Source organism: Betta splendens, chromosome 13, assembly GCF_900634795.4.
Source record: "Betta splendens chromosome 13, fBetSpl5.4, whole genome shotgun sequence".
In the NCBI taxonomy this organism is placed as follows: Eukaryota; Metazoa; Chordata; class Actinopteri; order Anabantiformes; family Osphronemidae; genus Betta; species Betta splendens.
Window position 1 is genome coordinate 5454761 of NC_040893.2, and position 26544 is coordinate 5481304.

The 26544-nt window shown below is 42.5% G+C and overlaps 2 protein-coding genes across 18 annotated transcripts in view; one reads left to right on the plus strand and one right to left on the minus strand.

Moving 5' to 3' along the window:
* The window catches only part of ncam1b (neural cell adhesion molecule 1b), a 62373-nt gene extending 58945 nt beyond the window's left edge, over window positions 1–3428 (minus strand). For 5 of the 15 annotated variants that reach the window (XM_055514290.1, XM_055514289.1, XM_055514288.1 and 2 more), the window contains exon 1: window positions 3107–3427. In XM_055514290.1, coding sequence (XP_055370265.1) covers window positions 3107–3158 — 52 coding nt within the window. In that variant the 5' untranslated portion in view covers window positions 3159–3427. Of the gene's footprint in view, window positions 1–3106 lie in introns of all 15 variants that reach the window. The other 10 variants (XM_029171436.3, XM_029171438.3, XM_029171428.3 and 7 more) reach the window with 5 other exon arrangements.
* A 21769-nt stretch (window positions 3429–25197) lies between these two features.
* cadm1b (cell adhesion molecule 1b) overlaps window positions 25198–26544 on the plus strand; it is a 115471-nt gene continuing 114124 nt past the window's right edge. The window contains exons 1-2 of one of the 3 annotated variants that reach the window (XM_055514262.1): window positions 25343–25361; window positions 25505–25617. In XM_055514262.1, the coding sequence (XP_055370237.1) occupies window positions 25542–25617 (76 nt within the window). In that variant the 5' untranslated portion in view covers window positions 25343–25361; window positions 25505–25541. Of the gene's footprint in view, window positions 25618–26544 lie in introns of all 3 variants that reach the window. The other 2 variants (XM_029170467.3, XM_029170466.3) reach the window with 2 other exon arrangements.

Consider the following 26544-nt stretch of genomic DNA (forward strand, 5'->3'; position numbering starts at 1 on the left):
ATTAGTGACTAGCATCTGAAGATCACCTTGTAAAATTAACAACAGTAGCGTTCTACCATTGCCTAACAATACCCATCTTGTTGATTCCAATACTGCTCAACAAGCTAAGTCAAGGGTCAGTATTGGCTAATTCAGATCTGTACATACTTACAGTAACATCATTGTTGTAGCCTTGTAGTGCCGATTCCCCCACCAGCAGCAGTATATTTAAAAAATTTTATTAGAATAAAAAATGTTTGACTGAAAACAAACTGTAGTGGCTTCATTGCCAACTACATTGTATCTGAAAAACTGAACTGAAAGCAAGTGCAATCACTCACTTGCTTGTCATCTGAGCCGCTTATCCTCATAAGGGTTGCGGGTGCTGGAGCCTATCCCAGCTGTCATTTCAATGCGACAAATGACAATTTTAGACATTTATTTAATCAAAATAGCAAAATTGCACTGTTTCTAATACTGTGTTTCTTTTAGACTACAGTATTAACTAATTCAAAAATACTGTATGTACATATATTTTTGAAATTAAATCCCCAAAAGAAATTCAAAGTAGTTCCAACTGTATTTGTATCCATTTTCTTGCAGCTTCTGTTAAAGCGGACTTAAGTTGAAGTGTGACATTATGTTCCCTTTAAGTGGTAAAGGTCTCTGTCAACTATTAATAAACTATTAGGTTGTGCAAACCAAATGGCTGTGGTCAGGCAGGCATCAAAGCAAAAGTCAACTTTTCTTTGTGCTGAAGAAGACTGAAGCTGTATGGAAGGGAAATACATTACACCGGACCTCTCAAATTATTCTACATATGGGAAAAGCTGCTGGCAATACACAATGTGCACACAGTGATCTGAAATAATTGCTTTATCAAGTTGGAGCTGTTGGACTTGGCATTGCCTTTAGTGATATCGATTTCCATTTTCTTAAAGCTAAATTAGACAAAAATAAATCTGGAGCTTCTAAAAGTCAACCTGCATAAACCAGGCTTGTATCTTCCTTAGCAAAAGCAGCTGTGTGAGTGAGGTCATCATGGACATGTGATCTGACTGATGATGTAACATAGGCTAAGAGAACCAATCCTACTATCAACCACATATTTCCTGTTCAATAGAGGTGCATGACAGGATGCAGAGTTGCATTTGATTAGTCTCTTAGATATGGTTCACCCATCTTACTTTGACCTCTGAAGGCAATATTTTATTCATGGTCAGAAATGCAGTCTTTAAATTATTCCATACCCCAGTTATCAGAAATTAATAATTACATATGAAGAGGTCCATTGAGGATAAGTTATACGGTTAATACATCCTCAATTCCTGCTCAGTCAAAAATACCAGGCAATATACATGTAAATTTATTTCAATTAATTATTTAATTGAACTTTATTGATCCCACATTAAGTAATCATCTATTGATATACTGATTATGGTGTAAAGGCATTTTTTTTCTCTGAAAGAAGTAATACTAATCGACCCTTATTAAGTAATGAGTGAAGCATGATGACAATGTTTTAAATATAAAATTCATTAAGGCTAAATATTATGAGCTGTTGGGTTAAAAGTGATTATAAGGATTTGCTTACTTCAATATGTTGTACTTGTATACAGTATGAATGGTATTACTGTATACTATACTTCCCTGTCTTCCCTATATTTAAATGTACAGCTTCTGGCTGGGGAATTATAGCACCCAGAGGTCATTCTCCAGTTCAGATGATGTCAACCTCTCCAGGTGATGTCACCTTTTCTTTTCGATCATTTCTTTCCGTAACAGCAGAGCGACTGTTGAGAGACTTTTATGATTATTCTCTTTAACCTTTACAAAAAAAGCCAACTATTGTGACTTTTCGTGTGTGTTTAGTGCAACTGAAGGCAAATGCACAATACAATAAGCAGTTCAACCATCAACCATATAACAGTACACTACATCAAATAATTGCACAGGGGAAGACGTAATCCTATATTATGGGTATAAGCAAATTTAGATTTCTGCACGAAATGTTCCAATAAACCCCGGAGAAATCGCATTACCATTACAGTGCAGTGAGGGTTCCACTCCCTCTGCGTTTCCATCGCCTGCCTAAGGAACACCCCAGCACATACTGGATTGTACATAAAGGATTAAAAGGCTATCCCATGAAAACCCTGAGCCTGAGAGTGGCTGGGAGTGCTACTCCAACCATAAGCCTCACATGTCAAATTACCGATTTTAATCAACTACCAAAAAAGAGAAAGAAATGGTCGTGCAAAGGTTATTAAAATGTAATTTGACACAAAAGTCCCTCAATTACACTTACATAACGACACATTTTACCAACTTAGAGGATCTGATCTCATTTCAAAGCCTCTGTCGTGGCATCAGATTACATAACACATGATTCAGAGTGGAACTTGTGCTTGCTATGCATCACGATGCCACAGAGACCACATGAACCAGCGCTGTCACTCGACGTGGACTCCTTCACGCCGGCGAACCTGCCTCTTATAAAAAAAAAACCCTGACGCACCTGTACCTGCGCGTTAACAGGTGCGTTTCAGAAGCGTTTACCTTCAACTGAGAAGCCGTGACTCAACCCCAGTGGACTGGGCGCGTGCGTGCGTGCACGCGGGCGCGCGCGCGAGTCTACACATACAGAAGGAGCCCAGCATCACTCATCAACAACAAACACGTCCCATCCAAGCACAGGGAGGCACGGCCGACACCACACCGCGACTGGAGACGAAGAAAAACAGCTCCCCGCCCTACGCTCCCCGTCCCCGTCCACTCAGACACTATTTCACGGCGTGTTCGTCCACGTTACATTTGATTACTGTGCAAAACCGCCAACAAGTCTGCCACGAGCTGGATGCGCGTCAAAGGGAAACGCCAGCGCGTGACATTAGCAGCCTGTTCACTTTAATAACAGGTTCAGTGCTAAGCTAATTAGCAGCACCGTCACCGTTGCACCTGCTAAAGAGAGGCTGTGGGCGGAGGGAGGGGGAAGACCAGGGGGATGCCTGCGGTCCTGAACACTACTAAACGCCTGGAAATTGGTGGAATATTCATAGGCACACGTACACATACTATCTTTTAGGTAAGCGGCGCGAGGAGGAAAGTGAATGTAACGTTCTCTTACCTGTGCACCCCACGAGAAGCAAGGCTAAAAAAATATCCCTTGACTGGACCATCGCAACTCCCGAGTAACGTGAATGTTAAACGGCGTAGCTAGCGTGTAATCGCAGCTCGGTCCCTGCGGTGTTGCCCTCGGGTTTCCAGCCGCTCTCACCAACTGTTCATCCTAATCTGGATATCTGAGTTTGGGCGGCGATAAGTGTCAGTGGCAGCGTCGCCGATGACAAGCAGTGGCCGGAGATTAGCGGTGATGAGCGCCAGTGCACCGTTCAAAGTCTGACTGACAAGCAGAGCCTGCTCACATACACGGATTAATCCGCACAGGCGGACTAACGCACCTACGGTTAGAGTTAAATAGTGCCACCAAGAGCTTCTGAAATGGCAATAATCCAGAAGGAAACGCTGATATGACGAAACAGCAGTGACGCAACACACTGTTTAATGACATTAATGCAAAATTATATAGTTTATATACAACATATGTATATAAATATGACCTCCAATGGCCTATATGGTTATTATTATTATTTTTTATATTTAGCATATTATTTGGTGGCACTTTAAACTGTAGTGGACTTGTGCTTTTCACTCATTGCATTGAGGAAAAAAGACACCTGTCATTAACTGATTACCATTATGTAGTAACATTAATACCAAAAATAAAGGGAAGGTTTCAGTCAAAGGAATATTTTGGAACCCAGCACTATCTGATTTAAAAAAACACCTACAGTAATCCCTGAATTACACGTAAAGTGTATAATAAATTTGGATCTATTGTCTGCACATCTATATCACATCTATAGTTTGTGCTGTTTCTCTATGGAACTGTTGAATGGAAACTCCTCTACAGTATATGTTAATAAAACGCATATTTTCCCAGCACCAACTGTATAATAATAATCTGTAGCCCATATGTCCGAACTGATGATGAAGGCTTAATGTAAATACTCTGAATGGTTAGACTAATCTCGTTAGTGTTTACATCATCCTCATGTATGTACAGTACTGTACTGTATATTCAAGTCTAGATTACAGGCACTAGACATTCAGATTCCAACACTACATTTGAAAGACAAATGTGTAAAAGGTGGCACAACAAACACCACAGACATTATTGCAACTGCTATAAAACGTCTAAAACTTCCCAGACTTCAGATCATCAAAAAGAGTCTTATGCAACACACCTTATTTAAACCACTAAGTGACTGGTAAAAGGTTGCAGTGCGCTTTCACAGTAGAAAAGGAACTGTACTGTTTAGCACCCTGAGGAAGCACTTTGCCTTCAATTTGAACTGTTGACCAGTGGAGACGTGCAATTGGCCAATTTTGTAAAACCCCAATCAGTTTGTGGCTTGGTTGAAAAAACATTCTGGCCAAGTCTTGTACATTTTTCTGCGGCTCATCCTTCTAGGGTAAGTCCGTCCAAACATACCACCACAGGGAGTGTGACCCCAAAAAATGCTCAGAGCCACTTCTTTCCATCCAAATCTATCTTCTCGGAATCCAGGGAGATAAAACTAGAAAAGCAGGAGGGGAAGAAAAGCAGAGGCAAAGTGAGTGGGTCTAGGGCACTGTGGGGGGGAAACAGAGGTCTGACTTGTGTTTGTGCCTCAGCATCACAGATAGGAAAAGCGTGACTAAGCCGATGACTCATAAAAATGCCTTCTGAAAATACTGTAGTGTTTTATTCAGTGCGCGTTGAAGTTGAAAAGCTGATGTGGCTTCTTTTTATTTATGTACTTGTTTGTTTTGTTTTGTTTTTTTTATCTTGTTAGTTTTAAGTGACGTTAGAATGTCGTCTGAGAGGATGAAACGGATGTTGAATGTATAAATCATCGGCTCACGCAGTTATTCATGGTTACGAAATCCCACAAGTCCACTCGGCCAAATGCCTCGGTGTTAATTAATAAAAACGCTTAACTGGAGACATCGCTTTCAATTAGTCCAGAAAATCTGTCCTGCGGTTTTGCAACGTCTGTGTGCAGCCAGAATCGTTCACATTTTCAAAAATGACATTGTTGGCTGATGTATGGAATCGTGTACCCCACACATGCACCATCAACTCAATTTTAGTTGAACTGTCTTTTTGTGGTAAAGCATACAGAGCATGTTCTTTCATCTGCTCATATCACCCAGAACCAGTCTCAGAACCACGTCAACATCTATTCGTCTTCACTTTGCATGCTCAGTCCCACACAGTCCTAGTGGTGGTACAGCCTGCTACTGTATGACAGAAATCTCTCCAGCTGAAAACATACATTTTGTATTTCCCCCCTCCCGGTATCACATCCGCTCTTTCACCTTCGCGGAGCCTCGACCACACGCGTCCTCTGCTCACGTGCCCACGCGCTGTCGGTCCGTCCATCCGTCCATTTGCGTCAGCGTATCTCCTGCAGAGGACACGCATGGACACTCTCCACAGTAGGAGGTTTTTAAATAGCTCCTCTTACCACTGCTGTAACAGAAGGCGGTGTACAGTAGCGCTTGAACATTGCTTTCTGGGTCATGGCATAACAGAGCGGGTCAGTTGTGCAGCGATGGGTGTACATGCTACTGTACGTGTTCAGTGCATGTGAGCATGACCGGGAAATGACGACGGGTCGGTGGATCTGACTCAAGCTCTGGTTGTACAGAAGGACACATACAGTGAATTGTTTCCTCCCTTAAGCAATAACTAGCCAGTGGGTGAGTACAGCATCAAATCCATCACTTGTTTGAATTCAGTGCTGAGCAGAGTAGATTAATAACTCTGGGAAAGCCTGTGGCACGGCGTCCTCAGTCAATTATCACCTTTAGAAGAGAAAGACCGAGGCTCCTACGATCTCAGGACTAAAGGGTGAGGATCAGTTAGCCTTAGAGTGGGAGACGCTGTTGTCAGACACTGGATTCATTGTCCTGTGAGTGTGTCCTGCGAGGCACACAAGGTCCCTTTGTGGACTGCAGATATTAATCTGCGTAGGCAGAGATCTGGAGGAGTCTGACTAAGCTCACATACAACCACACACATCAGCGCGCACAGAGGCACGCACAGACATGGATTCAACCATATGCATATTCATTATGTAACACCAACAAGAGAGGAAGCAGTGTTCCGGCCCACAGAGCCTCCTCAGTGGCCAAGAATCCGTTCATCGGGAACGATTTACACAATACGGTCAAACTTCAAGCGTGTCGTCACGGCCCGAGACGTGAGGTCGCATGGCCAGATGTCACCGGGCAACAATGAGCGTCTCTCGTCATCAGCGAGAACAACGAGGGGTTGTTTCCATTCAAGGTCCACTGTTTGACTTCCAGACCAGGCCGGTTACATCCACTCACCTCGGCCTCGTCTCAGTGACCCCGAAGTCAAGAATAACCAACTCAGATCCTCTGAGATTCAGCGGAATATGCAAACAGACAGAATGAAGAAAGGACCAGGTGTGTTTTTTAATAGAATGTCATTCTTGAATCACAATAAATAATGACTGTCTTATAACGCCATGCACTCAACAGTAAACAACTGTCTTTTAGTCTTAATTTGAATAAAGATCTGTAATAATCACATTAACTGAGCACTTCAGGCATGTGCAGTGTCAAACCCAGCCAATAAAACAATAACACTAACATATCTCAGACATCTGCTGCCACCTCTAGGCTCCTGAAAGCACTAGCAGCATCCACACCAGGTCCTGAACAAGATGGCAACACCTACGTAAGCTCCACTTAACATGTAATGTGGTCTTCTGGCCATGTGGGGGCAGCACATATCTACTTTCCATCCATCCAGCGGCTCTCTGTGGCTGCATAATTCACGCATGGCCAGTCTACAGCCGCAATTAAGAACTGATGACAAATAATGTTGATTGCTTTCCTACTGTAAAAGTGGTGCAATTTGAGAAAATAGGAGATGATACATTGCAGTTCTGTGCCCACGGTGTCTGGGCACAATACTAGCTGTCGGATTCTGACCCATCGCTCCAGCTGGATGGGAGGTGTAGCAGGCAGGCCAACGCAACAGCAGTGATATGGGCTGAATCTGGTGCTGTTGGTGTTTTATTGTTTTCTGAGTCTCTGTCGGTTATTTTACTTCTCCCTACAATGTTAAGCTGTTAGAAAACTCTCACTCAAAATAATAATAATAATAATAATAATAATAATAATAATAATAATAATAATAATAATAATAATAATAATAATAATAATAATAATAAATGGTATATTTGTAAGTGTCTTTAAGAACACTCAAGGACACTGTACAAGCAGACCAATATAATAAATAGGTAAATAAATAGGCTAGGACAGCATCGTAAAAAGACTGGTTCCAGTGAATATGACATGTTAAACAGGTGGGTTTGGAGTCTGGCTTTAAAGACTGGAGCAGCGGTGGAGGTGAGTTTGGGAGCAAAGCGGCTGATGGCTCTGCTCCCCTCGGTGCTGAGGCGAGAGGGAGGCGCAGTGAGATGGATGGAGGAGGATGATCTGAGTGAGCAGGTGGAGGTGGCAATGAGGATGAGGTCACACAAGTACGAGGGGGGGCGAGGTTGTGAATGGCCTTCAAAGTATATAGGAGGATTTTAAATTCGATTGTGTTTAACTAGAAGCCAGTGAAGTTGCTCTTGATGTGGTTGAGGGTGTTTACATTAATATATGATTAGTATTCTGCGAGGAATCACACAAAAGTAGCTGTCTCATCCCAGTCTTAGAGGCTGCTACTGATGCTTGGCAGCAGGTTTTTCAAAGCGGAATTTCCATTCAATTTTCCATCATCACTTAGGTTCCTCTCATCCACCCTCCACACTGGTAAAACAAGAAACCATGTGACACGACTCAAATCCTATAAAATTGCTCTGTATTTGTTTTAGATCGAACTCCATATTTGATAATTGCATTAGTGAATGTATTTTTAGCACCTTGTCAGTAATGTGATACATGTTCTAAAAACAGCCTTTATTCATGTCATCCTTGACTCACACACACACACACACACACACACACACACACACACACACACACACACACACACACACACACACACACACAAACGTTTGTCACGTTTTCACACCACAATAGCACTCAAATTAGTACAATAGATTCCTGACATGTTCCTACATCACAGCCCGTTAATGGCATGAAATGAGTTCGGCGCAGATGTTACGTCTGAACAGGTTGCTAAGAGCTGGCGAGCATTATAAATCCATTAAAATACACGCAAACAGCCCCTTCTCCAAATGCAGAAATGGCATCAAAGCTTACGGCACCAGACTGATTGTGAGACTTTGACTGCAGACTGCTCAAATATCCCGTAAACTGAGCTTAGCGCGCCCCGGCTTCTGTAATGCGCGGTGACAGTTTGCATCAGATCTTCGGTCTTTCAAGAAGCCTGTCACTTTGGATTTCACTCAAGATGTATGACAAGCCTCTAACATGCTCCAACCCCGTATGAAACCCGGGGCTATGCAGAACGCCACTCTCCACTTTCAGCATCCCATCTGCAGAACTGAATCCGCTGGAGAATGTTCGTGGAAGAAGCAGAGTGTCTGATTAATCAAAAAGGTGATCATTGGCATCGTACAGCGTGAGGATGACAGAGGATGCACTTTACATGTGCACCGTAAATAAAGAGCAGGTGCTGGGCCTTTAAAAGCATTGTGTCATTTTCCCTCCATGTGTCCGCTCTTACTTTGGGACCATTAGTGTTATTATGGACCCGGGAGGAGCCCCTTGTAGAAGCAGGGCTCGGTGAGTTTGTTCAATCAGTCTGGCTTTAACAGGTTTTTCACCGTGAACTGTTTATGTGAATCATGTTATAGCTTCTTACGAGGCTCTCGAGTCCAGCCGGCCTGTTATCCTGCGAGCCGCCCAGGAAGTTTGCTCCGCCATGGTTCGTTGGCTCCCGCCTTCCACTTTAACTCCAGCAGGGGCTGGAATGTTCTTTTAAATTGATGCTGAGAATAAGGTGTGTCTTAAACACGGGCGGACACCGGCCGGAATAAAAGTCAGCTCCTTTTCAACCACACACACACACACACACACACACACACACACACACACACACACACACACACACACACACACACACACACCACTGCAGTGGTAAATAAGTGGGGCACCCAGAAAATTCTCTACAGAGGTTTAACAGCTATGGCATTTGTCTAATTTCACAGAAAGTCACACATTTTGTTTTTGTCTGTCTTGCAAAATTGAACTGTGATTTCTACCAGTTTATTTCCTAGTTGCAATTAATGAGAATTATATAAATATACTGTACAGAGATACTACTGTATGAGTGAGTTAGCTTAACTAGCTTAGCACAAATCCTGAAAACAGCTGGTCTGAATGCAAAATATACTGTACAGAACAGCACAAGCACTGGAGGTTGGAGCTAAGAACTTTTTCAAGCAGCCAGTGAAAATGGTAACGAGTGGCCATAGGGTGAGAGCATAGAGCACTTATCCCAAACTATTTGAATTATTGATTTTATAAAGAAAATTCTATTTCTATCTCTACAGATAAACTTGCCTGTCCTCGTATACATTTTGTCTGTTCCACAGTGAACTTATAGGACGACGTGTCCTTTTCCCCTCAATTTCACATTTGTTCATTGTGAGAAAAAACAAGTCTGTTGTTAACCTCCTTTGGCACGACTCAGTTCACAGTCTTTCTAGCACTTCTTGCCTTTCATTTAAAAATAAACTGGGGAATTTAGAGGAGGTCAAAAATAACTAATACGTCTTCCAATGCCAGAAGCGAGGTGCCACTCGGTGTCTATTAATTACGTTCACGCTGAATGTTTGAAGTGATTTGCAGGTTACGCGTCAAATGTGCAACGAACAAACAAAAACAACAACATTGAAAAAAAATCTGACGTTTGCACAGTAAAAATAACAAGGTCTTATGAAAGCAATTTGCCTAAGAGGCTGACATTCTCAATGCAATCCTGTCCATTTCAACCCGTCCAAGAAACATTCAAAACCACGAAAGCACACGCTACGTTTGAAGTGAGGCCATACATTTTTCATGCCATTCTTCATTACACCCTCCATCATGTGGTGAGAAGGACGCCGACCTAGCGAAGGTCTTCATACCATTACTTCTTTGGCTTAACAAGACATCATGTTAAATTTCATTCCACTGAGAGAAGAGATCATCGCTATCAATTTGTTTCTAAATTCCATGACAATAGAGCATGTTGTACATAAGTGGACTGGAATTATTAAAATAGGTGAAGATGGTTCCTACCAAAGTACAAGACGACTCGGAGAACAACGTGTGGGTGGAGCAGAGCTTTACGCCCGACACACACAAAGCTAAGACGTACAAACCGACAGCACCAAACCCTTCACGTGGTTTCTTGTTCTAGTCGTGTGGGAGACTTCAAATACAGCAGTAACTGCAGATGGTTTGTCAGCACTTCACACATAATTAGCAGAATTGGGCAAAATGCTTTTAAGCATAAATGTATAATCTGCTGCCACTTCTCACACTGATTCAATAAAGAAGCGTCAGACATGACAAACTATATGCAATTATTATTGGTTTGATGGTCAATAAGCTATTTAACAGTGAGAAAGGCTCTTGGGACGTAGTTTCTGACACTTCAGTCATACAAGAAGCAGGAATCCACATTATTTCTCTTTCCTGAGGCCAGGCTGCCACAGTACTGTATGTACAGTACAGCAATCACATGGCAGTCTCACCTGGCGTGTGCTCCTCACTTACAGTATGTTCACTGACAATCCTTACAATTGAACGCTTTGATTTGTTTTTGTATTGACAGCAACAAGTCTCCATCCACCCCTTTTTTCACACGCAAAGTGGGCAGAGCAACAGCCTGGGAAGCGGAAGGTTCCCGGTTCAAACCCCCATCTTCCCAAATCTGCCACCAGCCGTGTCCTTGAGCAGGACAGCATCTCCCTGGGCACAGCATATGGCTGCTCCCCCAGGGGATCTGCTAAAAGCTGCTGTAATTTTGTTGCCATGTACAGTACTTGTGACAATAAAAAAAAAAAAAAAAAAAATTAGTTATGGTGTACAGGTCGAAATCAGCAAGTCCTCATCTGTCTGGAATTTATGCGGAAGCTGACCTGCGTGCCTTTTGGAACCTTATTCAGTCCTTCTCAGGAGGAAATGTATGAACTAGTTTGGACTCTCTGCCAGATACAGTAGTTACTGTACGATTGAGTCACGCTCAACACACAAAAGAACAAGGGGTGTCGTGAAATGTGTCAAATGAAAAATAGCCCGACCTAAATTTAACTGCCGTACAGTTTGTGCCTCCCAACACTCACACAAGTGTTTCCACTTTTCTGGGGCTAATGTGACTGTGCAGGCAAATCAAAGCTACATGTACAGACAAAACACAATCCACCTGTAACACAACCGTGCACTCAACAACACGTCTGACGCCTCTGCACTGACGATCGGACTGAAGTTTCTGCGTTTCAGCTTTTCTCCAAAATAAATCTCTTTACTTCACTGGGTGATGTGCAAACACTAAACAGAGTTTTGAATCCGACAATAAATTCCAAAGACTGCAAAATAAGGAAAATATACAGATAAGACTTTGAAACCATCTCCCAAGATGCAACTCTTTTGTCAAGCCAAACAAACAGATGGTATCTGCAGCCCCACATGTCCTGCGTGATGTATCACCAAAATGTAGGGCTTTATTTTTTAGATTCATTTAATATAATAATCTTAGTTTCTACTGTGTTCTATTGTACTGTATGAAGCCCCAGGAGGCACTTAGAAAGCAACTAAGAACTCATTCCTGCTAAAAACTGCTTTTTACAGTAAAAATTGTACTGTACTGTATGAATTGTAGTGTAGGTTACAAACTGCTTATGTTACAGTTTGCTACTGAAAGATTCAGATCTGATAAAGTTCATGATTTCCAATTATATCATTTTATGTATATACTGTAATTATGTAAATATTATGTAAATATGATGTAATTTTTATGTTTCACAGCTTTGGCTTTAAGTTGCTTCATATTCCTGTACATCATTTCCTGTTTACTCTGACAGGGCGTTGTCATGATGATTGCATTCACCTGTGTCCACATTACCTCACTGTTGTGTTACAGCATCCAGGGAAGTGAGTCTCCTCCTTCCTTCACTTTGCTCTCCTACTGTTCATCATTTGTAAGTTTGGGAATGTGTTTGTTATTCATTAGTGATATAATACCTTGACAGTTTGTATGTTTGCTACTTTGTTGATGAATCGTGCGGGTTTCCTGCTTCTGCCTGTGCAGTGACTTATTATTATCTGTATCTGCTTTTGCCTTGTTGGTTGCCTTCCTTTGAGCTGTTTCGTTTTGGGTGGGGTTTGGGTCAGAGCAGTTGGCTCCCACCTTGAGTTCTGACCCTGTAGCTTGGTTCTGCATAGTAAGTTATTTTACCTTCAGCTAAGTGAAGTGAAGCTTAATTAGCACCAACAAAACGCACAGCATCTTATTTTGTGCAGATGTTTCGCCGGCGGCTCCGCGGCTCAGTCGCTGCCGCCAGGACCTGAGGTGCCGGAGTCATTTTATTATGAAGAATAAAAGACGGCAACGAGCAGAACGCAAACACACACTTCAACCTGTAACTGCCTTTGTTATTCCTTTGCGTGAGCAGTTATCAGCGCCCAGAGCCAGACAATGTGACTGGCAGCATTATGCAAGCGCAGACTTCTTGTTCATAAGTTTTATGATTAATACAGACTGCGTCGTAATCTGGGAAAGCATCCTGGCATGAAGGGTGAGGATTATATATGTTTTTTTTTTCATCTCAGAAATTAATTGAACAGTCCCGTGATGGTGCTGTTATCACTCATGTCTCCAGCTGAGTTATGGCCAGGCTAAGATACGACTGGCAGAAAATAGGGAGACTTAATGAACAGCATGTGACTGTTGAATAGGCAGGTGCTGGATTGCAGACCTGGACACGTTTTAATAAAGATATCCCATATTAGTCGGCATTCAGCCGTTCAGATTAGATGATAATACCTGTAGTGTGATGCAAGCACCTTTGTAAAGGATGAATGAGCCGGAGAAAGTCATTATTTTACTATAACTCATAAAATACGGTTCCAGGTTAGTTACACGAGCAGCACAAGGAAAAAGGTTTAAAGAGGTTGCGTTAATTGTACATTTAAAGGTTTTTCTACTGTGACATTACTCTTAATTTACAGTAATACCGCTATGTTAAATATAGACTGTATTATATTCATTTTACACTTCTAGCTGAGAGGAGTTACTTACTAACACGTCCTATTAGGTTTATGATCAAGTTAAACACTTTTGTCCCCTGTAACATCTTAAAAGGAGGTGTTTTTTTGGAATAATGGAATAAAATGCACTACTGCATATATATATTCACTTTGCTTTGAAGATGTTGATACATTGGGCAGACTTTGTTCATGGTAGATAGAGCCAGGTTTCATGATTCCCTGCATTTACAGTATAGTCTCGATGCTAAGCTAAAACAGCCATAGCGTCACATTCATCAAAAACAGGCAAATGCAGCATTTCTCTAAATGTCAAGCAGCTACTTTCAAATGCATAAGTGTAGTTTTTTTACTTGAGATCCCAGAATTATACACTTGAGTCTTGACATGGTTACGAGTTGTTTAGTCTGCTTAATAAAAAACAAGTGAAAAATCAAGAGATTAGAAACACTTTCCTTTTTTTTCAGCCAATGTAAGTGTCTTGTTACAGCTTTTGATGATTTATCTCAGGATGCAATCTTCACAAAAAACGCTTTCCTGGTCTGGTTACACTATTGAATGAAGGCATGTAATTTGTCCTATGCAACTCTAGCCACCACAGCCTGGAGTAGTAGAGTAATTTGCAGGCTCTTTGAGGTGAGATGAAAGATGTTTTTTAGAGGTTGAAGGCGTTTACAGGGTGTCTGCAGTGCAACATAAACCATTTCTAATAATTATTATGAGGGATGTGTGTCTAATAATTTAGCAAAATATAGTCTAACATTCATAAATTTCTTTTTAGCTGACTGTACATGGTCAAACTTCGGCTTAAATCCTCACTGATACTTACAGACAGTTGCAATTTTGTATACACAGGGGTATTTAAAGGCAAATTCAATTGCACACTTTAAGTAATTGGTGCATCAGTCATCCATGAACCAACACAGATGAATAGACATTTCATCAGAGAATAAAATTGCCACGTTGGGTTTCATCTCAGTTTCTCACATTGACCCGTTATCTCACTCAGAGGAAATATAAAGCTGAATGCATCCCCAGCTGAACATTGGTTGATACCGCGTGAGCTATAGTGATGGGTTTTATTACGTCCCACTGAAGAGGGAAGAGCATATTTAATTCAATTCTGTTTTCTCACTCGCTGTAGATTAGAATAGGTTAGCTCATTTTGTCAGAACTGAAGGCATAAAGCTCACAGGCCGGGCGCCTGTTGTAATAATATTAAAAAGTGCAGACGGGCACATGCTTAATCAGAACACGGGAAAGATGCAGGTAGATGTTTTTCAGCATTTTTCTTTTTTAAATTCGACTGAATCTGTAGCTGGGGGGTTGTTGTGGAGACTTGGGGAAATGAGAAGTCAAGGTAAACTGCGAAACATGCTAAACGGGGCAATCAGTGTCAGCCTCCGAGTGCTCACAGCAAATATGATTTCGTTTTCCTCATTTAGCTCCGAGTCAGAGGGAAACAATCTTGGTGAAGTGCATGGGAATTGACGTCGGGGGGATTGAGCAATACACAACCTTGGACTGGATCGTCCCAATTACAGCACTGCCGTCGACTTTATCGCGGGTTTAATGCGTGTTCGCGTCAGAGGCTCCACGATGGAACAAGAGATCGCAAAACTGGGGACATGATTATGTTGAGTATAGAGTTGCAACGTCTTTCGAGAGAAATGATAAAGAAAGACGTTAATGTTTAATCAATGCAGCGGATGTGAATCTGGGTGATCTTTGTTGGCTCCATCGAATCCAGCAACAAGCATTAGATAAGATATTCAAGGATAAGATGATTACTTTAATGGTGCCTTTCCAGAAGTACATCACTCAGGCACTTAATGACATCTGGTGCATTTTACATTCACCCAAAAATGCATGAAAACTTTAGTTTCTTCTGTGGTTATGGCTTCTCATCTCTCTAAGGTTTTAACTTGTACAGTCCAATAACCTGAAAGACTGACCTTCCTCTGATCTCAGCTGGATGTGCTCTGCAGCGCTTTAGCTTATTGTAGTAAATTGTTTCGAGCTTAGTACACATTTAGAGCCCCAACCAGCTGCAAGAGCATCCCTTTATGAGGAAGCAGTAAACAAACGAATCAGCTGATTCTGTGCGCGATGGATCTCGGTGAGTTGCAGGAGCTTGACTGAAGCGGCGCAGCCGAGTCGTACGCAGAGCCTCGGAAAAGTTCATGTCCAGCAGCACTATGTGCTACTTTATCTGGCCCGGAAAGGCCGTCACTGGACTTCCAGCTGGAGGACGTCAAAGCAAAGGTCAGGCGGGAACGAGCAACGCTGCATCCGGAGGCCAGTCAGAGGATGCGAGGAGGGCGAGAGCAAAGCAGAGGTCCAGAGGTGTCAATGCAGATGACCTATCCGTGTGTTAGCTCAGGAGTGGGTTTTTACCCTCTAAGAAATGCTACGGGAAATATTGACAAAACATCGAGCAAGAATATTGCTCCAAGACTTTTAGACTGGAAAACTGTTTACGGATACTTAGTGTGTGTTGTAAATTAGAATGTTTCCTTCTGTTTACTCTGGAGTTGTTGTTCTACATACTGTACAGTATACTGTGTGTGTGTGTGTGTGTGTGTGTGTGTGTGTGTGTGTGTGTGTGTGTGTGTGTGTGTGTGTTACGTTTGGATCGGGAGCAGGTGTTTTTCGTCCAGTTAACCCTCGGTGCTTTTGGCATTCAGCTGTTGTCCTTGCACCTCGCTGACCTCTGACCTTTTCTGAGTGTGTCCCACTTCACCAGTGGTTACTGGTTTTCCCGCTTCAACGCTGCGTTTTGTCGCTCCCCATTGCTTCTGCATGTTTCATTTTCTGATCGATTTAAAAGTCTTGCTCATTTTTCAACAACACACACATTTTTCACTCGTAAAACCCCAAAAGCTACTGAAAAAGAGGAGTCATTTAGAAACACGTGCAGTAGTCTGAAAAATCTGCCAAAAACCAGCAGCCCACCTTGCTGAGACAAAAACACTAGTCCTTCACATGCTCCCAGTCTGGAAGAGTCCAAGCCTGAAGTTCTGAGCCTTTGTCTTCTAGTGAAGGTTGCTCTTAAAGCCAGATGTGATATGAGGACATCAAACCGTCCAAGTAGTTTTAAAATGAACTACAGGACGTGTGTATGTGTAGTAGCAAGCAACAAATAACTCTAGTGTGTTTTCTGTCACTGGGGACGTCGTACATGATGTTATTCTGATCGGCCTAATCAGTATTTATTTAATGACATACAGTAACAGACATTAGGAGGACAACATACCAGGACAGTGCGTGCAGCTAATGAAGTATTTTGATAATTAAGGTCACTATGCAAACACAAGCCATCATTCTCCCCTGGTTGTGATTTGAATAATTCACCGTGCAAATGAGGTAATGAAACCAATTGCAATGCCTCATCATGTTGTCGCTCGTTTCATATGTGGCCCCTTTTAATTTATAATTATCTGCTGTGTGCTTCGTTGCACCTCGACGGTAATTTAAACAAGGTGGAACTTAACTTCTGATGCTAGAAGTGGGAGCAGCCGATGCAGGTCTGCATTCGCTGTGGAGGGCAAGCAAACAACCCGGCCCTTTTTTCAGCGGCGGCGCTTTTCGGAGGTCGTTTGCAGGTAAAGTACTGCCGTCGCAGACGTCTTCGTATGCTCCAGCTCAGTTATTGTCAGTTGTCTATGTGTGAATTCAGGATTCGAGTGTTCATCAGACTCTCTACTGTACTGTACCAGTAAGGAGTGTGAGGGGGCACCGTTTACACAGGCTTTTATTGTGACAAGCCCAGGATTACCAACACAGGAAACTAAGGATCACTGCAAGAAGGAAAAAATACTGAAATCAAACCATAAAGAACATAAAGAACATGGCGAGAAAACTCAGTTTAAAATAAAGACATATCCCCTCATATTAAACGTCTCCTGTTGTTTAAGAAAGGATTGTGAGGGGATTTATATAGGGAAGTATTATATTGTAAGGAGTCTCATGTGCAACAAGGAGCGATTGGTAGTTATAAAGGCGGCGCTGTGAGCATCTGAGGAAGTAGACGCAGCTTCCTTTGAGTTGTTTTAGCTAAAATGCGTGAGTGGCCTTTTGTTTCATAGCTTTCCTATGTGCGGCTTCACTCGTACCCAATCAGATCTGCCTGTGTCGCGTCATAACTGCATCCCGCTGCAAATCATCTTCGAATACAAAGAGAGGTGTTTGAGATTGTGTCTCGGCTGCTCTTAAATGATTCTTTGTTCAGGTGAGATTAGAGCGATCAAAGAATCAGGCCTCCTCTTATAAGTACTAAGTAGCTATTTTGTTTTAGTCAAGGTCACTGCAAACTACAGCTTTTAAAAGCACTATCGCTCATAAGCAGATGTGACACCTTCCGTTACAGGAAACCTAATGGGTTAAATGGCTTCATATACCGCGGCCGCTGCTCTTTCAGTGGATTTACCCCTTCAGAATGCATAATACGTGGAACTACACTTTTAAAAAGAAATGCTCAGTTTTCAGAAGCTGTTGCTTGTGAAAAAGAAACATTACAATTGTTCTGATGTAGTAACTGTCTGAATTAATGTGTTATAACCACAATTAAAAGTAATTTAAGTCTGTTACTATAGGAATTATTCTAACAGTCGATTAGGATGTTTTTTGCTACTTTTTTTAATATTCACTTTTTAATCTGTCAAACGGAGCAAAAATGCCTATTTGACTTATTTTTATCTTCAGACGTCTCATCCAAACTATTCATTTTGCTCTTGTGTGTGACAAAGAGAAGCATCACATCATCACATTTAAGAAGTTGGAAAACAGGAAATATTACGAGTAAACGATTATTTGATTATCACAATGGCTGCAGATTAATTTGCAGCTCCTCATCTCATTATGGCTACATTAAAAATCCATCAGTATGATATCTCAGTGTGACTGTGGCACAAGTTGCAATAAATCAAGCAACCAAGTAAAAAAATAATATTTTTTTAATTATTATCATGTTTTGCTTAGTGCTTGATGAAGTTTGGTTGTGTTTGTATCACTATAGACCATGTCTTACATGATAACAAGTCATATGCTTACAGTATATTTAATAGAATACAATAAAATGTTAATTACAGTTTTTGTTAAATAAAGCCCTGGAGAAAGGAAAGGACTTTTGACAGTGACATTGGTTCATTTAAATTTATAACAAACTGAACAACTTTTCATTTTTACCACCTCAGTTAAATAGAATGAGAGAGAGAGAGAGAGAGAGAGAGAGAGAGAGAGAGAGAGAGAGAGAGAGAATACAAATGTGAGACCCAATTAAGCCCGGCTAAAACACTGCTTTCACACCTGATGGAATCTGTTTTCATAAAGACTCGTATACTGCAGTTTGCTTTCATTTATTAAATAAAGGAACTTTTCATACACAGGGGAGTAAGTAATCTGTAACCGTTGCTCAATGAACTGTGCTTTTCCTCACAGAGGAAGTGATTTAAAAAATGAACAACAGCGTCATTATGGGGTGAATTACTGACACTGGATGACTGACACTAGATGCTAGCTTCTAATTTGTTTATTATTAGATCTGATGAGTAAAACAAGGAAAAAACAAATAGAGCCTTTGTATTATATGGTCCAGTGTATGTACTGTAGTTGAAGCTAATTCACTGTCCCAGTTAGACGGAAATTAGACAGCGAGTGGCTAGAATTTATACTCAATTAGATGTGGCTTTATCACTATATTTCATCTGCATAAGAATCTGTATGGAATGAAGGAACCAGCTATGAACTGTACAAGTACAGTGAAACAAAGGGTCTGATGCAGCCTCTGCTCACCATAAAGAACATATAAAGACACTGTAGTGTAAGATTATAACAATAGGAATTTACATACAAATGAGGGCAGTGTGAAGCCCACTTAATGGTTTACAGGTCACTGACTATCTAATTAAACCATCAACTAAAGTGCCAACTCAGCAAAATGTACAGAACAACCAGGCTGGATGCAGACATGTGTAGACTATATTTTTAGGTCCCTGTGTGCAAATGTTCAGTGAATCTAAGACTTCATTTCATGCTGTAATGTAATTTCAGGTCAAGGCCGACTGCAAAGCAGCAGAGCAGATAAGATTCTAGATATATCTCTTGTTAAGTGGAGGTATTAATTGAAACAATTTAATTAAACAAAAGCAGGTTTCTAGAGACCAGTGAAGGTTTTACTGGATTCCCCGCCTTCTTTTCTAATGAAGGACCCAGGGTCTGTATGGTTCTGGAGCCAGGTTCTGCTTTCTTACATACAATATTGTGTACTACTGCTGTAAATACTCTGCCCAAGGTGAAAGAATAGAGTGAAATCCTTACAATACAGTATCTCAAAAAGATTCTACGGTCAAACAATTATCAGTTCTGTGTCAACAGATAAAAAAATCAATTTCCATTTTCCAGTATAATTGAAAGCCTGTTGTTTATTTATACACAGGAACTCAGACATGCGAACGAGAATGGTTTTTTTTTACAGAATGTCTATTTTGAATTGACTCACCAGGACGTGTGATTCCGTTGTCTAATAAACTGTGTACAGCAGGTTGAAATTAACCTTTCTCAGATTTTTCAAACCATCCGCCGTTTTAAACAAATATTCAGAAGTGATTGGCTGCACCTAAGCCACATTATTGCCTCTTAGATTTCAGTAATTGAAAATGAAATTTATTTTGATGTGTGAAAGCATAGTCCTGCTGACTAATTTGTGTATCCAATAGGATTACAGATGATTGCTACAGTACACGCTCTGTCAAGGTTAAAGCATTTTATTGGATTTTCTGAGGCTTGATTCTTCTTTGGTGTGTGTTCAGCGGCGTAGTCTTTGGAACTGAACAGCATGGATCTGGGCAAAGTGTTGCCTTAGTTGATTTAGAATAAGGGAACATAATAAAACTTGTGTCTGCGAAGATGAATTAATGCCCACAAAAGAAGATGAAACGTCTGAATCTGGGTGTGAAAAAAATAGGTTTTGTGTCCTCTGGGATGGTATGAAGTGGCCTCTGTGAGACCAGTTGTCCCATGAACCATATGTTTCAAATCATTTATCTGGAGTGAGCTTCCTTCATGAGATTCTGTATGGAATTTTCTAATTAATATGCAAATGCGTCCTAATCCACATGCATTTTAATGCTTCTTAGGAAAAGTACCGTAACATCCTCAACTAGATGTGGTAAACTATTTAGATCTATTTGGGTTGTCAACACTTCATCCCATGTAAAGAATATGAGATAATCTATGTTGTGTTGCTGGATAGAAGAGGCTCTACTGTATGTGCATGTCAGAATGTGACTTATTTAATAGTATTAGATCACCCTTTATTTCACTCTTGGGACTAATGTTGAAAATTATAGGCATGATCTTCTTTATTAACAGCAGGTAGTCACCAGCCATTTTGCTCCCAGCAGAAACAGTCATGGACAGTTTGGTGCTAATGATCCCGACCCTGCATTATGCTGTTCAGTCTACTGTATGCGAGTATTCTCAGCCAAGCGTTCCAGCTGTGCTAATAATTCCAGCAGGGCAGAGCCACAGTAGCAATACATCAGTGGCTATTCCAGCACATAATCAGAGAACCTTCCTCCGGCTCGCCATTTTGGCTTTTATTTTGAAGGGAACACCTGCGTTGGCAATTGTTTGACGAGAGCTCTTACGTTTAGCTCTCCTCGTGGTTGCATCATTAGGATTTACTGTTCTGGGAATAATCAAATTAAAGAAAGACAGCTACAGTTAAGAGTTAAGAGTGTGTTAGTGAGCAGGATGCGAAGAAGATTCAGGCAGAGACTTTAGGTAGAGGTCCACATATTCAATCAGAAAAGTTATCACTCAATGCAAATTTAACTTCGATGTAGTAAATAGCACATACAGTTCACATTTTGGCTCCTTCAGTCTAATGTGGATCAGAAAACCAAAGTAGGAAATATTTACATTTGTTTGAGTTATGATTTGTGTATAGTCACACAAGCTTCACCTCGTTGGAAAGCTTACCAGTTAAACCAGTTAAACCATTTCCAAAAACATCAACCACAGCGCAGTCACCAAACGCTAAAAAAAAAACCCAATAATAATAACCATATGTATTTGATTTATTTATTCATACAGTATAGTATTAAAACGCACAAGGCTTCATTCTTTAGATCCCTTTGTCTCTTGTTCCTGCTACCAGCCACTGATACAGATACAGTATTTGCTTACATCTTTAAGGGAAAAATCCAAGTGAGGGTTTATCAAAAATTATCTTTTGTTTGTGTTTCTGTTATTTTTCTCCTATATAACTGTAACAAATTCTGTTTCTTTCTTTGAAAACTAGAAGAAGTTTCCTTTCCAATGACACCAAGCTCAATATTGCAGCCCTTAACTACAATCATGTTAACTTGAGTAGGCCAAATTGGCTCCAATAGCTCATAACTGACAGGATTTATGTAAGAATAGTTTAAATAAAAACATTTTGAATTAGCCAAAAGGGATGAAATAAAGTGTAAATATTTACAGTACCTGGTTAAATAAGGGTTTTAGTACTGTACAGTACATTAAACTGAGGACAGCTTATGCAAATCTTTAGTTTGCCAGGTACTTAGTTACTATTAGCGAGCTAATAGTAATAAAAGGTGGATGAAGGGTGAGCTAAACTGGATAAATGGTCCCATGGGTCTAAAGGAGCTAATGCAGTAGCCGTGCTGTGATGGCGCCCACGTTGGGGCTGCTAACGGTGCGCTGCAGTTCATCTCTGAGGGCTGAACGGGCGCCGCACCGCACGTCAGACGGAAAAATGCTCCAAGGCACACGCTGCACGGTTTGCAGCAGGAGATCGACCACTCGAGGCAGATAAGAAGGTGGAAGTGGGTCAGTTCATCTTTTCCAGCTCCGAAAAAGGGCTGAAGTGGCCAAAAAAATGCAGAGTGCAGGCCCCTAAGTCTTTCAGACTTCAGATTAATATAAATGAGCGCGCGGGAACAATATTTCTCCTCCACACGCAGAGCAAAAACGCACACTCAGGCTCATCCGGCCAACTTGACACTACACACTATACCCTGACAAATTTATTACCATTATTCTCTCTAAGGCACCATGTGACTCCTGATTTATTACAAACACCTGCCGTGTGTCTGTAGGTTTGGTGGGATGCAAAATTGCCCGCGTGTGCGCCGGGATAAAATGTGTAGCATGTGTCTAACAATTAAGTATTTATGTGTTTTCTGTTGGGGAGACAGCGGAGAGTGATGGAGGCCATTACTGTTTGCTATTTATATACATTTAATGAGACTAGAGCAAAACACTGGGTCCTGTGGCTTCAAATGACATAATATGGAATCCAGCCTGTAGCTGAGCAGCTCTGCCTCTTTTGCTAACAAGCAGCGTGGATTCACCTCACAATGTCCCGTAATGGTTATTTAGTCATCAGCCGAGCAGAATCCAGCAGCTGACACATGTGGACACATGTACCTGCAGCGGAATCCTACATTTAAATGTGATTTACAAGTGGTTCACATGTATGTGACAGGAGAAGCAGGAAACCAATTGAGTGCAAATGCTTCATCCCTGGAGGGCATGAAGAATTGATGACCTATGGTGATATATTTGGAATATCATTTCCTGTAATAATTTCTGGGAGGGGAGGGGGGGGGGGCGGAAATTCACTGTAACACTGTTCCACTTTATAAATCCTGTTAAAATAAAATAAGTAAAAGTACTGTATGAACGTGACTGGGAAAATGTGGGCAAAGCGACGACTTGCAAAAACACATCCGCACACACGAGGTTGGACTTGTTTGGTGTCATGCACAATGTGCACAATGTGCACAATGTGCACGTGTGGAGTGAGGATGTTTTTGTTTTCTACAATGTGCTACAAACACGAGAAGAATCCACATTCCGTTTTAATCAGCCTTGTTCTTGCTCAGCCGTCGGGGGGGTCACTTACGAGGGCCTGATTCAATTATTCTTCCTTCACAACGGGAGGAAAACATTTTCATGGTGAACGGTTTGCCTAAATAGATTACCATCTCAAATAATTCAATTTCCGTTAATTTGATTGATTTCATACCAATGGGAAAAAGAAATCTTAATTTAAAACCATTGCATTTCTAATCAAACATTAACTCGGAAAGAGGCCCGGGCGAAAATCTTTTATTACCACTTTCTCCGCTCATTTGAATAGAAAATGCTGACGGCCGCCTTATTAAATGGCAGCGCTAGTGTTCGGTGTGACTGGCTCATATAGCAGATGTCCGAAATAAACTGCTTAACCGTTTGTGAGCCGCGAGGTCAGAGCTCCCATAGTACACACACACACACACACACACACACACACACACAAGCTCGCACGCACGCACACACACACACACACACACACACGCACGCACACACGCACACACACACACACACACACACGCACACAAACACACACACACACACACACACACACACACCCACACACACCACACACACACACACACACACACACAAACACACACACACACACACACACACACACACACACACACACACACACACACACACACACACACACACACACACACACACACACACACACGCACTCAGTCTGGGGCAGGACATTAGTACATAGGACCCAGATGAAGCAGTTCAGTCATCTGATCCATTCCCATTCATTATTCATCCTGCTTGGGAAGACGGCGACGCTGGGCTTCTCTCCTCACAGAGACCCAGGAACCCCATCTATTCTCCTGGGCAAAGGAAATGCCATGCAGTGGGGTGGGTCGAAGTCAAGACTAAATTTGGCTGTAAAAATTCTCCGAAGTGCACAGGAACAGTGATTACAAACCACAAAGTTGCAGGTACAGTATATACATATATATATATATATATATATATATATATAAAATCAAACAAAGCTATAAATACAAAATGTGAAAACCGAACTCATTAAACACGTCTCGACCAGGTGCAACCTGCAGACTCGTACCCTGCAGCTCCGCCGGTGGAACAGAAAGCCGCCCGGCCGCCGCTGTGAGGGGAAGACACCTTGTGGAAGTGTTGTGTGAGTGGCAGGCAGAGCTGGCAAGCTGCCACAGATAATAACATCTGAAATAAATTTGATGTGTGGAATTCAATCTGTAGTGATAGGGACGGCTGCGGCATTAGAGCGAAGTTCTAAATGCTATCTACTCATCCATGGAATGAGGACTGACACACAGTCTCAGAGATCAGATTGTGCAATTAGCAGCCTTTGTGCTGTTTTGACACAATGGGGGGAAAAAAAAAGCAAATGAGATTCAACGTGGCCGTGCGCGGCCCTCTGCGGTGCCGCCGTTCCCACAGGGTCTGGCTGATGCTACATGTTTCAGGTGAGAATGAGCTGGAGGGGCTGGAGCACTGTGATGTACAATGAGGCTCAAGCAGGGAGGTGACGCCTCCCCTTCAAACCAGAGGGACTTTAAAAACGCGGTGTCCCTCGGTTTGGGAGGCGCCACCTACGGATCCGTCAGCTGGGAATGCGGTGCAGTACCCCTATCGACAGAAAGGGGGCGCTGTTCGAGTAGGCATTGAATAAAGCGCTTGAGAAGCGGAGTTTCAACAAACTTCTGATTATCCCTGTGCCATAACACGTTTTGAGTCAGGGTTACCTCTATCTAAGCCAGATGTGCAAATACATTCCAAACTCACTTTCCAGTGATGTTTCTGAAACGTGGCCCGTGAATGCACCTCAGATATGAAATTAAAACCAGGCATCTTGTTTATTTGCAGCCCTTAAAGCCTCTCGTCGCCGCTGGCCTCCGTAATAAACACAAACTAAATACCGTTTGGCTTCAGAACTATTAGTACTTGCGCAGGGAGCAGCCGGCAGAGTGTAGGTTTGTCTCACCCGCGTGAACTAACGGTCTATAATCATAAAAGAAAATGACTATAATACCCCCGTAAAGTGTCTGCGGTTCTCGTTTGGTGGCTTTATGGTTGCGTCGCCGTGCTCCGCGGTGTTTTACGCGTCGCGTTAACGCTGTAATATCACTTCAGCGTTGCCGCGGGGGGTTACGGCGTCTCATTAGTGTTCGGCGTCATTTCACGCGCTCGGATACAGAGTTGATATTTGTAAAAAGGTATCGCTGTGCTTTTACTACATTATTTCATAGGCCTCGATGTGATCGCTCCACAACGCAGCCCAATATGATCGCTGGCTCCCTGCTTGAGCCCTCCCACCGCCTCTGATGTGTCTACATTTTCATCCCATGGCCGTCTCTAGGTGATTTAGCGCCGCCAGTCTCAAGCAGGTGTCCAACATGGCGATCACGGGGAGCGGATCTCTCGCTATTTCTCTCTCTGTTTTCGTGATTTCAGCGGTGTTTCTTCTGAAAGGTAAGTTCTCGCTTTTTCTAGCGGACCGTCCTCGCGTGCGTGCGGGCGTACGCGTCTCGTGCGGGGATTTTTTTTTTTTTTTTTTTTTTAGCCAAAGAGCCAAAGCCGCCCGGGGAGCACCGCGGAGAAGTTGTGGCGCGTTCGCGCGCTAGATGCGCACAAGCGTTGCCCCCTGAAATCACAGCATCACTTTCTGCCGCTGCGACGAGCGCTCGCGTGGGTCCGCGCCGCTCCCCGGCGCTCTCGCGGCGCGCGTCGCGTGCATTTGGAGCGGGGTTTGGAGGGTGTTTTCTGGAGTTTCGCTACGGAGTGTGGCGAAAAGTGCAGTTGGCGTCTCGCGATGGCACGGGCTCAGACCGAGTGTCGCCCGCGAGGAGCGTAAAATGGGCGTAGAGTGTTTAAACCCGGGGCAAGTTGTGGGCAGTGTTCATCGTAACGGGGCTCTTTTATTATCAAACTGCGCCGATTCCGCGGCCGACGGAGGGGCGACTCGGTCGCACTTGTATCCCGTTAGTCATACTGCATAAACATCCGCGGACCCAACTCATCGCAGATCTCCAGGTGCGCTTTAGTGGGGGAAAAACACGCATTGCAGCTCTAGTCTCGCACGGCGTCCTCTGGCCGTGCAACTGCAGCCTCCGATGCTCCGGCGTGTGTTCCTCCGGTCCGCAGTCTTCACTTCTCCTCCCGTTGCGGTCTGGCTGGAGATTTTTCTTTTGGCCTTTTACAGCGTGAAACTATAAGGAAGCGTGTTCGACCATCGCACCCCCCCCTCACAACCAACCACCACCACCCGGTCCAAGTCCGATCGTTCCTGCCGTTATTCCACCGCGGTTGCATCAGAGTTGCATGCGTCAGTGTGTGTGTGTGTGTGTGTGTGTGTGTGTGTGTGTGTGTGTGTGTGTGTGTGTGTGTGTGCGCGCGCGC